This window comes from Balaenoptera borealis, assembly GCF_965194805.1.
Source record: "Balaenoptera borealis genome assembly, chromosome: 7".
NCBI lineage: Eukaryota > Metazoa > Chordata > Mammalia > Artiodactyla > Balaenopteridae > Balaenoptera > Balaenoptera borealis.
The window spans coordinates 49,439,535-49,455,101 of NC_138864.1; the positions used below are offsets into that span (position 1 = coordinate 49,439,535).

General features: G+C 35.3%; 1 protein-coding gene across 1 annotated transcript in view; it reads right to left on the minus strand.

Moving 5' to 3' along the window:
- Nucleotides 1-15,567, minus strand: part of PCLO (piccolo presynaptic cytomatrix protein) — a 384,943-nt gene that overhangs the window by 337,249 nt on the left and 32,127 nt on the right. Inside the window, exon 3 of the mRNA XM_082398709.1 lies at nt 7,246-8,637. Coding sequence (XP_082254835.1) covers nt 7,246-8,637 — 1,392 coding nt within the window. The remainder of the gene's footprint in view (nt 1-7,245; nt 8,638-15,567) is intronic.

Here is a 15,567-nt window from a genome sequence, read left to right on the forward strand (position 1 = left end):
TTACATGAAGAAAGTGGCAATAAAAACCAGAGGGAAAATGATGTATTACTTAATAAATAACATGGAGATAAGTGGCTATACATTTTGAATATATAAAGTTAGGCCCTTCACCTCACATCATACCAAAAAAAAAAATCAATTACAGATAAATAAGTGATCGGAAGTGGAAAATAAAACTACAGATGTTGAGGAGTAAATGTGGAAGGCTATTTTTATAATAAAAATGTGAAAAGGCTTTCTTTAGCAAAATAAGCAATCAAGGAAACATTAAAAGATTTGATTGCATAGAAGTTTTTTTAAAAACCTCATGTACAGAAGAAAATTTCATAAAGAAAGTTAAAAACAAGTGATCAACAGGGAAAATCATTTTAAGATAAGATGACAAAGAATTAAATTCTCTAAAATATTTTAAGAAATATACAACACATGCACATGAAAATATGGCCAATGTGTACAAATGGGCAACTTAAAAAAACAAGAGAAATATAAGTAGTTGATAAGCTCTTGATTTTGATAAATATATAATGTTTACTCTCAAAATAGGCAGGGAAATTTAATATTATGCAACAATACTATTTAATTTCTGACTCTTGAAATTGATAAATATGAACTACTATCCAGGGTGGGAAACTAGAGACACTAATAGTCTGTTGGCAGGACTATAATTACTACCCTTTTAGAAAAAAGTAATATGGAAACTCTGTCAAACATCATTTGTCTTAACCTTGCCCACCCATTTTAAGGAATTTATCTAACATATCAAGATACAATGGAAAAATATATGTGTTGATGTTTTACTGTAACGCTGTTTGTACAGTAACAGGAACTCGAAATATCTTCAACATCTCAGTTTTCATGAGGAGAATGTGCATCACTATTGAGATACTGCACAGCTATTTCCCTCATAAGTAGAATGAGGCAAGTCAGTGAAAGTTCACTTGTCCAATGCATAAAATTTTGTGAAAAAAAAGAATTCAATGAAAATAAGTATAGTAAGAAAACATGTTCATTTCAAAATAAATACATTATTTTTAAAAACAACTAGCTCGTAAGACTTTTTGAAAAATCTCAAATCCTTTCCTTTACATTTCACTGTTGGTATAACCATTATAGAAATAAACAAAAAGCAAAAAAAAAAAAAAGACATCTAAACAGATACTAGCATTAACATAAAGTACAAGGGGAAGAGGAAGCTATTCATGTTTCTTCAGACACTTTGGTACTCTACGGATTGTTATAAGGAATACTGCTTTTGTAATACAAATTATTAGAACAGAATTTTAAAAGAAAATAAACTGCCAACAAAAGAAGAAAGGAAGAAAGCAGTGGATGGACCAGATGACATATTCAAATTCTAACATTCTGTATTGCTGAGACTTCTGAAAGCAAGTGACCCAAAAACTGATGATATTCACCCAAAGCCGCAGGGAGAATAAAAACAGACCCAAAAGTTCTGAAAAAAAATAACAGAGGAAACACTTGGAAACAGAGGAGTTAGTAGAAAACAGAAGAGATCCTGACCTAAAGGTTGGTATGGCCACAGTACACTAATCAATAGCACAGATATCTCTTACTGATGATTAGCAGGGCCTAGAACATTGATCTTCAGGCCAGGCTGGGTCAGGCCAGGCATCAGTATTTTACCTCCATAAGATGAACGCCCTGAGAACTATCTGCTCGGTAGAGCACGCTAAGAGAACCAGCTATCTTGTGTCACATGAGGAAATTAAGCTCTGGAAGAGCTAATCAGAGTACAGCAAATATAGTAATAGTCATGGGGTTTTTTTTGTATAAAGAGAAAGAAATATATCCTACACAGCAATATACCACAGTACACGCATATGAAACTGCAAAGTGACATGTGAAAAGGCAGTCGTAACCTTGATATTTAAGGAAGAAAAGCCTTACACAGTAGTAACCAACATAAAATTATCAGTGAGATACTTTACAGTTTTCATACTAAGTTTTTGAAATCCAATGTGTTTTTCACACTTTCAGTAATTTTAATATGAGCCAGCTACAGTGCTCATTAGCTACGTTTGTCCAGTGACTATCTTATCAGACAAAGCATCCCTAGAACAAAAGTAGCATGTATGCAAAGTTGGTCAAAATTAAAACGGATAAAACTACTGTGGAGAACCAGTTTAAGACACATATAACCTATGTTTCAGCAATCCCACTCCTGGGAGTGTAACAAAGGAGGCTATACAAAAATGTTGGTAGAAGCAAAGATTAACCACCACCACTATCACCAATGGAACAATTAGATGTTCATCATTTTCACGGAGTAAAGTCTTTGCATGCATTGGCAGGAATATAATAGTATCTCTTATAGCGGGAGCAACTATGTTTTATGCCCTCTGGTGTGCTATATATGAAAGAAGGGACATTATTTCATCATTCAGCCATATGTTTTCACCTAAATAAATGTTGACCAGTTGGTAAGCTTATCTGGAAAGAAAAGGATGATGCTGGCTTCTACGTTTCTGAAGCTCTCAATCTGCACATGATTCTAAATTCAGCCATATAACACAGCCACCATTATTCTGTGGGCCCCAAATGTTACCTGGTTTTGATGCACATATTAGCAAATTTGTTGATATTAAAGTCCTAGTAATTACCAACTGACACAACTTATAGGTAAGCGAGGACAGAAGAAGTGACATTTGTTATCCAGTTCCCCAGGTTACTTAAACATGGTCCAGGAGATAGAGCACTGGCTCAGCCTCTGAATGATACCTCTGTGGCTTGGTAACTACCTCTCTGATACTCTTTTCCTGATCTCTAGAGCGGCTGTAAAACCTACCCCACACAGTTGTGAAAAAATGACTGACACAATGCGTTTCACATAGGCCTAGTCAAATACCAGTTTACTTTTTCCCACAATGTCTACACAATGTTTTGTCCGGATCATAATTAGAATCATCTTTTTACATTTAATATCTAAATAAAAGTTCTGGTAATCAAAGAAATACAAACCAAAGGAACCATATTATAGCACTTTTACACTTCCAAATTAACCAATTTCATTTTAAATAATATTCAAATTTGGAAAGTCTGCATTAAGAAAGGAATCACGTATGCTAGTGGCAATGTCAATGACTATCACATCTCCAAAGAGAATTTGATACTTCAGGGTCCTTGTTCTTTGATTCAGTAGCCTTAGTAGTAAGCCTTCCTTGGGAAACAGTTAAAAATACAAATATTTACGTCCAAAAATGTTCATCTTATTTATAGTGAAAAAATGAAGACATCCTAAATCCCTAATACCAGGAGAATGTGTATGAAAAAACATACAACCATAGAATTGAATAATATGTAACCATTTTATATAATATTTAAGAAATGTTTAATCACATGGGAAAATGGTATATAATCATGTTACTACTGGGATATAGATAAAAAATTTGTTTAAACAAAATATCTCTATTTTAAACCCACATTTGGATTTTTGTTCAACTAAATATCACTTAATAAAAAGTTAACATCAAATTTCTCTTAAAGATTAATAAGTAAAAATTTTGTTTCTACCAACTTATCAATTTTCTTATGTCAGTCAAAAAGTGTCATCAGGTGTCCCTCTTTGCCATGCATGCCAGAAATTTTTAAACAGAATGTAGATCTCCATCATGGAATTCTTTAAAAACAGATTATTGGTAGAATTATTTTCTCCTTATTGATTTTTGATCACTCTGTCTTTAATTGCTCATATATGTGTGTATGCATACACTTAAATGCTTTTTAGTAACAGATATATTTCTTAAAGTATTAAGTAATGGTTTTTAAAGTTAAAGCAAGATATTATGTGTTTACTGAAGTAAGAAATGCAGCACATCCCCACCAGGCCTTCCTTAAGGGTCTGAGAGAAAATGCAGAAGCCACCTTGACTAGAGAGTAAAGATCTGAAGGGAACTCAGTTACAGCACTGGGTCTTAATTGGCTCAAAAGGCCCATTTGTTTCCTGGTGACAAATATATGCTAGCTATTCCAACATCATTTAGGCCATGCGTAATTATCTTACTAAGAAAGCAGAACTATGACTCTAGGACTTCCTGAAGCATGAGGAAACATAATTTTAAGTTGTACTTTCATAGCAAAAATTTACTTTCCAAAAGGGTAGTACAAACAATAAAACAAATACCCACGATGAGTAATTTTGACTCTTTTTTGTACTTGAATTGAGTCAGAATGATTAAAATTCACTAGGTAAATTGATTGCCAATTTAGTCTGTTTTTCTCAGCACGCCTCCAAATTCTTAAGACTAGAAAGTCTTGCAATCACTTTTAAAACTCCTTCAAAGACAAAGTATTTCCTGATTTGGCAGAAATTAAAGCCTAAAAAAAAAATGTTCCTTGCTATCAGAGGTTAATGGATTATAGTACCATTTATACAAACTGGGCATAAAACAGTTAAACCATAAGGCTTAGGCTGAAGCCTGGCGACACCCCAGGGCCCTGCAGGCAGTCTTGGCACTCTTCAGGTACTGTGGGAGATGCTGAGTAGGAGATACAGGAAACAACCTTAGAGACAGGTGTGTTTAATGAATGGGCGGGGGTAAGAGGATAGTGTCTATAGCTCCCAACCCATGACAAACTAGGACCAGCTCTTCTCACCACCAGAACAGGACAGAAAAAGGCGAGGGAAGAGACACTAGCAGGAAAAGACGTCCTGCCTCACAGGGATGAGAGTAGTAGAAGCAGAGGCTTATAATAGAGTTACATGTGCTTTATTAGAAAAATAAATGGAAATACATAGTTGAATCCTTTCTTGAGGAACACCATTCCTCTGCATTATAGGCGAAAGTCTGAGTATTTTCAGAATGTGCTCTCTCAAACTGGAAGGGAAGTACAGTGCCAGCCCAGCAGAAAATCTTGGATCACAAGAAAAATATCATAAGCAGAACAAAGAAATCATAGAAATAAAACAAGTATCAAGGAGGAGATACTTTCTCACCACTCAAAATGAGGAGAGATCAGTAAGTAGTATAAACGCTGGGACAGCACCACAAGTTAAGCATATACATCGAATTCACAATTTCCTGGATATACACGGACATGTACGCGCAAACACAGGGTGGCTTTTCCTTCAACGAATCCCTTCCGCCAGTCCTCTAAAGTCTTCTAGGTAAAATAGTAGGAACTACGGCGACAGGGATTAACTCCACTGACCTTCATTCACTCCCCTGATGCCAGGTCAGCTAATGGACTTTATTTACCTAGAGACCAGAGGGCATTAAGGCCTTAGACCAGCTAAAAACTTCACTGTGATTAACACAGTCAAGTGGAGCCAAGAACATGAGTCGACTGCTTTTGTCACATCAAATTTTTTTCTCCTCTGAAACACGATCTTCCAGATTCAAAGAAATGATCACAGAAAAAAACAATCTGAACAATGACAGATCATCTAAATCCCACTGATCATACTTAAAATAAGACTTCCCCTAAACCATTTGAAAACTTAAAACCACTTATATTTTCAAACTATTTAAATTCCACACACATCCTAGATAATTCTCTACTTGATTCAAGAAATCTCCTTTCCAAATTACCACTTCTGAAATATAATTTACCAACACACAGAAAATCAAAGATTTTCTTGAAGGTTTACTGTTCCTCTGCCCAAGGACTCTCATTTCACACCTCGAAACACTGACAGAATTCTAATAATCGTTATGGCCCAAATGTGTACATATACATATGTACACACACACACACACAAGTTATAGCCCTTTTTTCAGTGTGCACAAAATGCACTTTAAATGCAGACATTACGGTTTTGTTTTTAGCGGTGCAGTTTGTTTTCTAACTATTTAAACTAACTGCATGGTGTTGATACCATGGGCTCCTCATTAAAGGGTACAATTTTTTAAATCTATGAAATTAATACAACTGTCCTAGGAAAACCGAAATTTCCCTCTTCATAATAACACAACAGAAAACAACTCTTCTAAGTATATGGAAGACACTTAAGGTTGTTTTGCTTTTACAATGAATCCTGAGTACTGTAAGTAATAATTACAGTTGTTACCACTCATGAAGTGCTGAGAGAAACCAAATTTTATCTACTTTTCAAACGGGTTGTGGTTAACATTATTCATCACAGTTAGAGAGGATAAGAATCAGCTTAACTCTATAGGGACAACACTTTCATATGGTGTTAAACACGTCAAAGCAACCGAATATCTTTCAAAAGTAAAAAATAAAAATATTTTATAACTTATTATTTTTAAAAAAATTAACTCAAAAACACCACCAAGAATCTCAAAGCTTCTTTTGTATAATTGCTAAAAATCTGTTCCATTTTTTTCCCATCCCAGTGAATTACAAAATCAAGGAGAGGAGAATAAAATAATCCTTAAGTATTTTTGATTTGGATAAAAACAATGAACAATGATCTAAATTCAATCCCAAAATGTTTACTAAAACATCACTGTTACTTACCTAAGACAGCAGCATCATTCAACCTCTCAGTCTCTCAATATCCAAATATTCTAATAGCCCTAACACAGGACTAATGCTTATAGATTCATTCTTCTATAACTGTATTAGGTAGAAAATTGCCATCTGCTTTTCAGTCACTTACACTGTATAAAAAGTGTTTTGGTCACCCCATTAAAAAAAAAAAACCCTTCACATTAGTCACTGAAATCCATATAACTTCTTTTTCTTTCCACAGTTCCTAATAAAGTGCTCTATTATATTTATGCTAGATAACAGTTCAAAGAGAATTACAGAAAGTCTAGACATTATATATTTGAACCAATATTTTCTAGCAGACAATATTATTTACTCAAAGCTCTTAACTTTTGTAAGATAACAGATCTCATGTTGTTTATAGATTTGCAATCAATCAAGCTTCTTTTTTTAAGGTATGAAAGAGACTGGAAGGATGAGAGATACTGGGAATAGTAAATTACAACACTTATTTGGTGTTTTTAGGTGAAAATCAAATAGTGCTCCAAAGCTATAGGTTGTTAATTCATATAAAGGATGGGATAATTGTTATTTTAAGTTGTCAGCTTATTTCATCATCTTACTTCTGGTACTTTAAGCCAGAAAAGTGTAAATTATGTTAACTTTTAATAAGAAAGTAAGCCTGTAATAAGTAATTGAAACTTCTTCAAAGATAACAGTATCAATTTTTCTTCATTAAACATGTATTTTTTGCTCAGAAACTCGGCCACCAAAATATTTCAGAATAAACACGATATACTCACATTCATATGTGATACAAATACTGCTTACCTCAGTCAAGTGTGGTGTAGGGTTAAATCCACAGAGATTACACACTTGTTTCTTGCATTCAGTGCAAGTATTGAAGTTAGGAGGATCCTTAGAACCTATGTTGAGTTTAGTTTTGCAGAGAGGACAGGCTGATTCTGGTTTGGGGGTTTCCTCCAGTTTGGGGGGAAGAACAGCCTTTTGAGGCTCGGCTGTTGAAGGTTTGCTGTCCTTAGTAGGCAGAGGCTTCTTTTCTGTTTCTGTTCTTTTTACTGTTGAAACTTGTCCAGCTTTGGGCTCTAATTTTTCAGCTACTAGAGCTTTGGTTTCCTTTTTCACAGGTATAACCTTTGCAGGTGCAGGTGGTGCTGTGGGTTTGGGTGGCCCCTGAGAAGTAGGTGGCTGCGGAGGGACTTGTTTTGTCGGGGCCACTGGCCCACCCTGTGAATGAGACCCAGGCTGGCCTGCTGTGGAGATTAGATTTGATGCCTGGCTGAAAATGGATGCTCCAAACCCAAAGAGTTTCCCAGTCACTGTTTCTTGAGGAGTTGTGGGCTGTGATTTAGGGACATCAGAAATACTTCCCAGATTCAGACTAAAACGCCTCGACTGCTCCTGAGGTCTCGGGGGCTGTGGAGATGGGGGGGCAGTTTGGCCAGTGGAAGGTCGTGGACCTTGGGGTGTTGGTGCCCCTTTTGGCACAGGCTTGGCATCTGGCTTAGGACTCATTCTGGTTTGTGCTTTCTTGGGTTCGTCCCTCTTCTGAGTTGAATCAACTTGTTTTTGACCTTTGCTCTCTGAACTAGGCCCAGGATGTGAAATAAGTTTTGAATCTGATGCAGGTCGAGGTATGACTTTAGAATCGAATGGGGTGACTTTTTCTCCTGTTGGTGGAAAACTCTGTGAGGGTTTGGCAGAGTCTGGTTTTACAGAAGGAATTGCTTTCTCTTGATCCTGTGATGGTACTTTGGAGCTTGGAACATCCGGTTTTGCTGCTGTTGACGATGAAGACACAATGTCTCTGGCTGGTTTTCCTGTCTTGGGCTGCTTTGGTTTATCATCAGCCACGGAGACCTTGGCCTGTTCGGATGGGACAGAAGGCTCTTTGGGAGGGGCTGGCTTGGAGGAGGACTCTGCCACGGGAGGCTGCTGGGCTGTGACTGGGAGGGAGCCGTGAAGGGTTGGCTGTTTCAGTAGTGGTGGGGGCTTTTTAGACTCAGGTGCCTTTGAGACCTCCTGTTTGGGCGTAGTCTCTTTCTTTGGAGAAATCTGCTGTGACTGTGGGGTTGGCTTGCTCACTGCTGATGTAGGAACAGGGGCGGTCTTCGCTTTGGGCTGGGGTGATGATGGAACTGGAGCCAGGTCACCTCCTAGAGCTCTCTGCATCTGACAGTTTAAACAGAGCCACTCTTTTATCTAGAAATAATATAAATAATATAAAACAACAGTCAGTGAGATAATAACAATGTAGAAACAAAAACATTTTTAAAACTGCATGGTACCTTTTGAAATTACGTCTCTTATTATGCAAAACATAAAATATACATCAAATAATTTTACTTAATTTATATTAAAATATTAAAATGTTAGGTACATTAAAATATAACTAATGAACCTCAGAGCCTTACGCGCTGAAAATAAAATAAAAATCAGCATAGAATTGTATTTTTCTTCTAATGTTACTTTTGTTATTCTTTGCCTTTGTAAAACAAAACGCTCAGTTTGATTACTCCTAGAAATAGAAAACCATTTATGATAAAAGAAAATGAATTATAACATATTAGATTCCAGAATCAGTTATGTTAGATATTTTCTCTATTGATGGCTCATAAACGATTTTTAGTTATATAACCCAGAGTATGCTTGTCAAATTATTAACACATTGTTAATTTCTTAAATTAGCAAGTGCATCACTTCCCCCTCCAAGGTGACATAATCAAATGTGAGAAAACAAAAAACTTATATTAGCCACTGTGGGTTAGAAAGAGAACATTCTCTGTTAAGAAAATAAATGAAAAATAATGGTACACCCTCAAATTATCATAGATAGCATGATCTAACAGAGAAAACACTGCTTCCATTTCCTTTTCATTACTGGAAAGAGCAATATAAGTAAGCAATATACTTATATGACTGGTGAGATATGTATATATGTGAGATACACATCGTATATGTATCATGTACAGGCGTAAATGCATCTGTTCTTTTCATATCACCTTCATTGTTAAAAGGAGATGTTAAATTTGGTACTGCCATACTTTAGAAGATAATTTAAAAGTACCTATATTTAAAATTTACCTTTTTTTATTCCAAAATAATGTATGCTCATTATACAAAACTTTAAATATTACGAAAGTAATTTTGAAGGGCAAATTCATGATCTAATCTTTAACTCCCAAAGTAACCAATGTTACCAGTTTAGCACTGAAGTTCTTTGTTCAGAAATCTACACAGTGAAAAACTAAATATATGGAGCATAAGTACAAGAAAAGTTTTCTACAGTACAAAATTGTAAAGTATTAGGCTGGCAAACAACATACTCTCTATTTGAAACAATTACCTTTTGAAAAGAAACCAAACTAGTCATTTCTAAACTTTTAAAAACTTCTTTTTTCACTTGACATTTTACGCTGTTAAACTTTAACGAAAAAAAAACTCTACTGTATCTTTTTCTTAATCATTAAAATGGCTTAAAAAAAAAAAGGCACTGAAATTATTTAAACTCAGGTACCAGTATAACAGGGCTTATTTTGCAATCTCATGGAAAGCAAACTTTTGTTTTTAGAAGGTTGAAGGAAGATTTTAAACTCTAACTGACAAGTTATATTTCTGTTTAAAAATCTGAATCAAAAAGCAAAATGAAAACATTTGTTACATATGGGTGGGAGGTACTTGGGTGTTCATTACATTTGTTTTCAACATGAGTACTGAGTACTTATGTATTTGCCATATTGTCTTTACCTTTCTCTATGTTTGAGGCACTTCACAAATAAGTAACTTTTTAAACATAAAGATATTTGAATCCCAAAACATAATCAAGCAACTGTTACCTATGTTAAGTAACACGACTAAAGGTGAGCTTGAATGTAAGGAAATTCACTCAATTTTGTCCCCTTCCTGATGGAAGGAAATTTCTCCATCAACGTGCCCCTACGCATTCAACCATCTCCCCTACTGCCAATGTCAATTCTGCTATTCTACTATTTATTTTTTTCTCATTTGTTTTCTTCCACAGTCTTAAATGATACCATGTGACCTCATAATCACAGGTGCCTCAGACACTTGTTGCCTGTTCCATTTGGTATCCATATCTATAACACAGCTGGTTCTCCTAGTTCTGCATGATTGGGTCTTCATTTCACTATAGCTATGAATGTGGATCTTAGAAGACTTTAGTCCTTATCCCTTCTTCCCTATGCCAAAGATGAAAGCCAGACAAGATGAAAGAAAATATAATTAAAAGCATAATTCTTTACTTGTATTTTATCAATGATTTTTTTCTATAAATTATTATATGAGAGCTATATCCACATTAACCACTTTAAACTACAAACTTCTAGGGCTAGTGTCTGTCATTGTATTAATTGCTCTTATTCTAACAAGTGGCAGAGCCAAAGAAGACGCAAAATGTATTCATCTGATTCTTTCTTTATTCAAATATTTATTGAGCAACTTCTACTTAGCACATACCACTGAACAAAAGAGACAAAAATCTCTGTCCTCATGGAGACTATATTATAGAAGAATCAGATAAGAAACAGGTTAAAGCATAATGTAATTTCAAGATAATCACAGATATAAGTATCTGATGGTGATACTGTGATGAGTCCCTTTATCCTTTCTTCCTGCAAGTTCTCCCTCAAACCCAACCCCCCCCCCCAATTTCTTTGGATGCATTTGGTCTTATCAGCAAAATTTTAAATCTCTTTGCCATGTGAACATTGGAGCTTCATGCATAGCTGGCCAGTAGGCTTTTACTCCATCTTTGGACCACTGCAAAATTAGAACACTACCACGGCATATCTAATGAATGATTTACTTCAATAGTGGGTCACACATACTATACTGTCCTCAATCCAAAAGTCAAATGTTTCCCTGTAGTTTATAAATGTATGTGACTATGTCTCCCAATAAGCAGACAAGGGAGAGTTAGGAAAAGAGGGGTGGAAAACACAGGTCACTGCTTCTTCATAGGGATACAATTCTACTTTTCTCTTAATACACCCTTTTTCAAACAGACTCCACTGACCCATCTTTTGTCCTACTCATGACCCCATTTTCTTCACTTTGATAAGCAACACATAAAAGACATCTGATCCCTCAATGTTCCCCCTCACTGTGAGAATACAGGTTAAAATCATTGTCTATAGCCTTCACAATATGAAAAGCTTTTTATCCTCTTAGGATTTTTCAGAAAGAGCCTCTTTTTTATTTAATTCTGGCCAAATCTGTTGAAAACAGAAATGAGTTTTATCTCATAACTTAATCTACTACTGAACACAGCAGCGTTTCCAAGTCCCTGATTGAGCTGAGAACAAAAACAAAAAATCTTTCCTATACATTAAGAAAATGAAAAAGTCCATAGCCCGCCCTGACATTAATATCATGAACCACCATCTACTTTTTCACAATGCACTGAGGGAGAGTTAAGGAGTAGTAATAGCACCTTTGCCCTCTCACTCATCCGAGTTAAAAATCCCATAATATCTTTACTGTATTTTCAGTTATTTCTCAAGTGTGTCTGCATTGCTTGTGAAAGGTAATTCCCCATTCATTCATTCACATTTCCAAAGCCACTGTCCCTCATTTGGCCCTTGTCATTTCTCAAATACTTCATACCTCCACCAAATATAACCTGTTTAAAACAAACCACCACAGAAGGGGTTGACTCTACTTCTCTTCAAACCTCAATGCCTCTCCAATAACTGTGAAATAAAGTTAATTTTTGCAAGAAATTCAAAATATATAATTTTGTTACTGTTCTCATGTTAGCACTTACATAATTCTGCTACCTCCAGGGCTGTATTTCCCAAAAGACTGTAAGCAACAAATGATAAAGACTTCCTGGTATAGTCTGACCCTTTAATCATTATAGATGTTCACGAATATTTTTTGAGCTGGTTTGAATTAAATAAACTAATTTAAAATGTTTATGCTCTTCAAGCTACAACATTTCTGTGTGTACTCTGTTAATCCCCACTGTTTACCTAGCCTAAATGACAGGCTTCTACCTTCATTTTCTGGTTGCACGCCATTCTCCCTATACTATACTTTTGCCCATGGATCATATATCCTCATTTTGATTCGAACTGAAGGGACACCCCATACTTACCCCACCTGCTAACCATACATATTTTCACTGCTTATATTACTGAGACAATTACTGTCTTGTTTAACTTCTAAAATTAAATGTTTATCTCTAACTATGAGCAGAGATGAACCTGAATTTACTACCATCATTGCCTCAGACACCTGCTGCCCGTTCCTTTTGGTATCCATATCTATAACACAGCTGGTTCTCCTAGTTCTGCATGATTGGGTCTTCATTTCACTATAGCTATGAATGTGGATCTTAGAAGACTTTAGTCCTTATCCTTTCTTCCCTATGCCAAAGAAGTCAGACAATAGCCAAGGCCAAGCCTAATTCAGAAGAAGCCTTTCACCAATATTTCATAAACAACTTCCCAGGTCCCCTGACACAAGTAGCACTCGTTCCTCTAATCATCCACATCCATTTGATAAACAATGGGAGAAATTCAAGAAACAATACCAGGGGAGCCTACAACTGTATCAGTATTTCCAAAGCCACAGTTCCTGATCTGGCCCTCGATGAGTGCTTTTTTCCTTTCTTCCTGCAAGTTCCCCCCCAACTCCCCCCCTCCCAACTTCTTCGGATGCTTTTGGTTTTATCAGTAAAATTTTAAGTCTCTTTGCAATGTTAACACTGGAGCTTACCTTCAGTATACAAGCAGTAAAATGAAAGAATCTGTGTTAGATAAATATGTCATGCCTTAACTATTCATAAATTCTAGATTTTATATAACAAATAAGGAAAAATAGTCACCTTTTCCTTCCCCACCTATAGCCTTACTTACAGCAAATGAATAAATGGAATTCAAGATCTAGAGACACAACTGTTTAATGAGCTACTCTAATCCAATTAGCTCCATAGAAAGAAGCAAAAAAAAAAAAGGCATAAAATTGTTCATTCAGTCTTCTGACAATATGCTACATAAATGGGGGTAAGAGAGTAGTCAGCCAGGATTTCTGCTCATTCTGAGGTCACTGTGTATTCTAATGTGGACCTGCTTATAATTACTAACACAGCTCCCTGTTTAATCCAACTCCCCCGGCTCCCTTTTATGTTATGTATCAGAGCCGAGTCATGTGAAATATAGTAATACAACTTCACTGGCTAAGGCTTTTGCTGGATAATTATAAATGTCTTACTAAACGTTTCAAGGGGTACCACTTTAAAGTTTAATTGTGAATTCCACAGAGTTTCAATTATTGGTGCCACTCTCAAAAAAGTACTGAAAACTAGATTCTGATTTTTAAGAGTATGTCTTTAATAATAATTCAAGATAATTAACTCAATACATCTAACAAATAAGATGAGTTGGCAAACGCTGGGGTTCCAGAATTAAAGTATATTCCTGCTTGGAACTATTCTTAATCTATTCGCTTCAAAAGATAATGGAAGCTTCTCAAAACAAAAGTGTCCAGAAGGCATAATGACTAACATCCACCCTTCAATGTGCTCCAAACTGGACATTTTAAATGCAAAATCTACATAAGATTTATAATGGAATCTCTGCTCAACAACATAGCATAGTAGGAGGAATAATGGAACATCTAAAGAACAAACACAATACTAGGAATTTATATTTGCTGGTGTTCATACCATTCACATTAGCTACTGAATACATTTTCTTCAATCATACATTCACCCTGCCCTTGTACTAAAATCTGTTGGGTTCTTACTTCTTGATGCATCACAACTATACTTTTCTGCAAACCACGATATCTAAATGTACCATTTACTCCATCAAGGCAGTGTTCTCATTCTCTCTTACCTGAGTCACGATTCGAAATCCAATTTGTACTCCTCTTCCATTTACCTAAATGCTTCCTATGCTTTACACGATGACCCCTCTCCTTTACCACCTACTATTCCATTCTCCATTAAGGTCTGCCCCTTCTCAACTATTCCTACTATCGTTTGAACCACAGCATTTAGACTCAAATAGATATTGCTTTATATTTTTTTTTCCAATTATTTCCTCTCTTTTCCTATCCTCACATGGACTCTTAAAAAGAGCAACCACTTCTTATGATTACTCTTACCTCTGTATTAGATACCAAGTAAATTTTAGATATTATTTAATGATGAATTATTCTAAACTTGTTTCCTACTTCTCATCAAATTATCTCTAAGTTATCTATGTATTATTCTTATTCATATTATTTTGAATGCCATAGAGAATATAATTAATATATATCAGATAATAACATATAATATTATAAAGAGAAACCCAAGCTAAAGTTTGATAACAGATTATGCTTTCTGCTATTCAAGGAATGCCCAACCCACATGACCTCCTCCACAAAGGCAGCTACTAGCTGACAGCAGTTTGGCTGCAGATGGCTCACTGCAGTTGACATCTTTATGCATATTAATGCACAATTTATTTTGGATAAAAACTAGACACTAGCATTCCTCAGAACTGTGATGACATGCTCAGCGACTTGATGAAACAGTTTTATTTAAGACAATCCATCCAGAATTTGAATGGATACCTTCTGAAACTGTGTGGATTACAATTTCTGCGGCATAATTCAGAAATCATTAACAAACCTTGTGAAATGTAACCTAAATTTGCACTTTTTTCTTCATAAAGTATAGTAATGTTCACCAAAGGCTAGAAATAACATTTGTAAATCTTCACAAAATAGGGTCAAATGATTAAAGCATATCTGAATATGCATCAGTACAGTCCAACACAAAAAAATTGCCACTTTAATCAATTTACAAAATAATTACAGTACAAAGACATGAAAATATATTTGTATTTTACAACAGCAACAGAAGATCCCAAATCAGTAAACTGAACTTACATATATATTAACACATCTGACTGCCTCTCACATGGTGAATTCAAACTTTTATATCTCAAATGATTAACACGCCTTGAGCTATCACACAATTTTATAGCCTGCGATCCAATAGTTTCAATTAGGCAATGTTTGTGCAATTATTTAAACAACTTATTGATTGTCCTATTATTTCACTTAAAAGTGAAAAAAATTACATTAGTGAAAAGACTCAAAGGGCTCATAAACTTT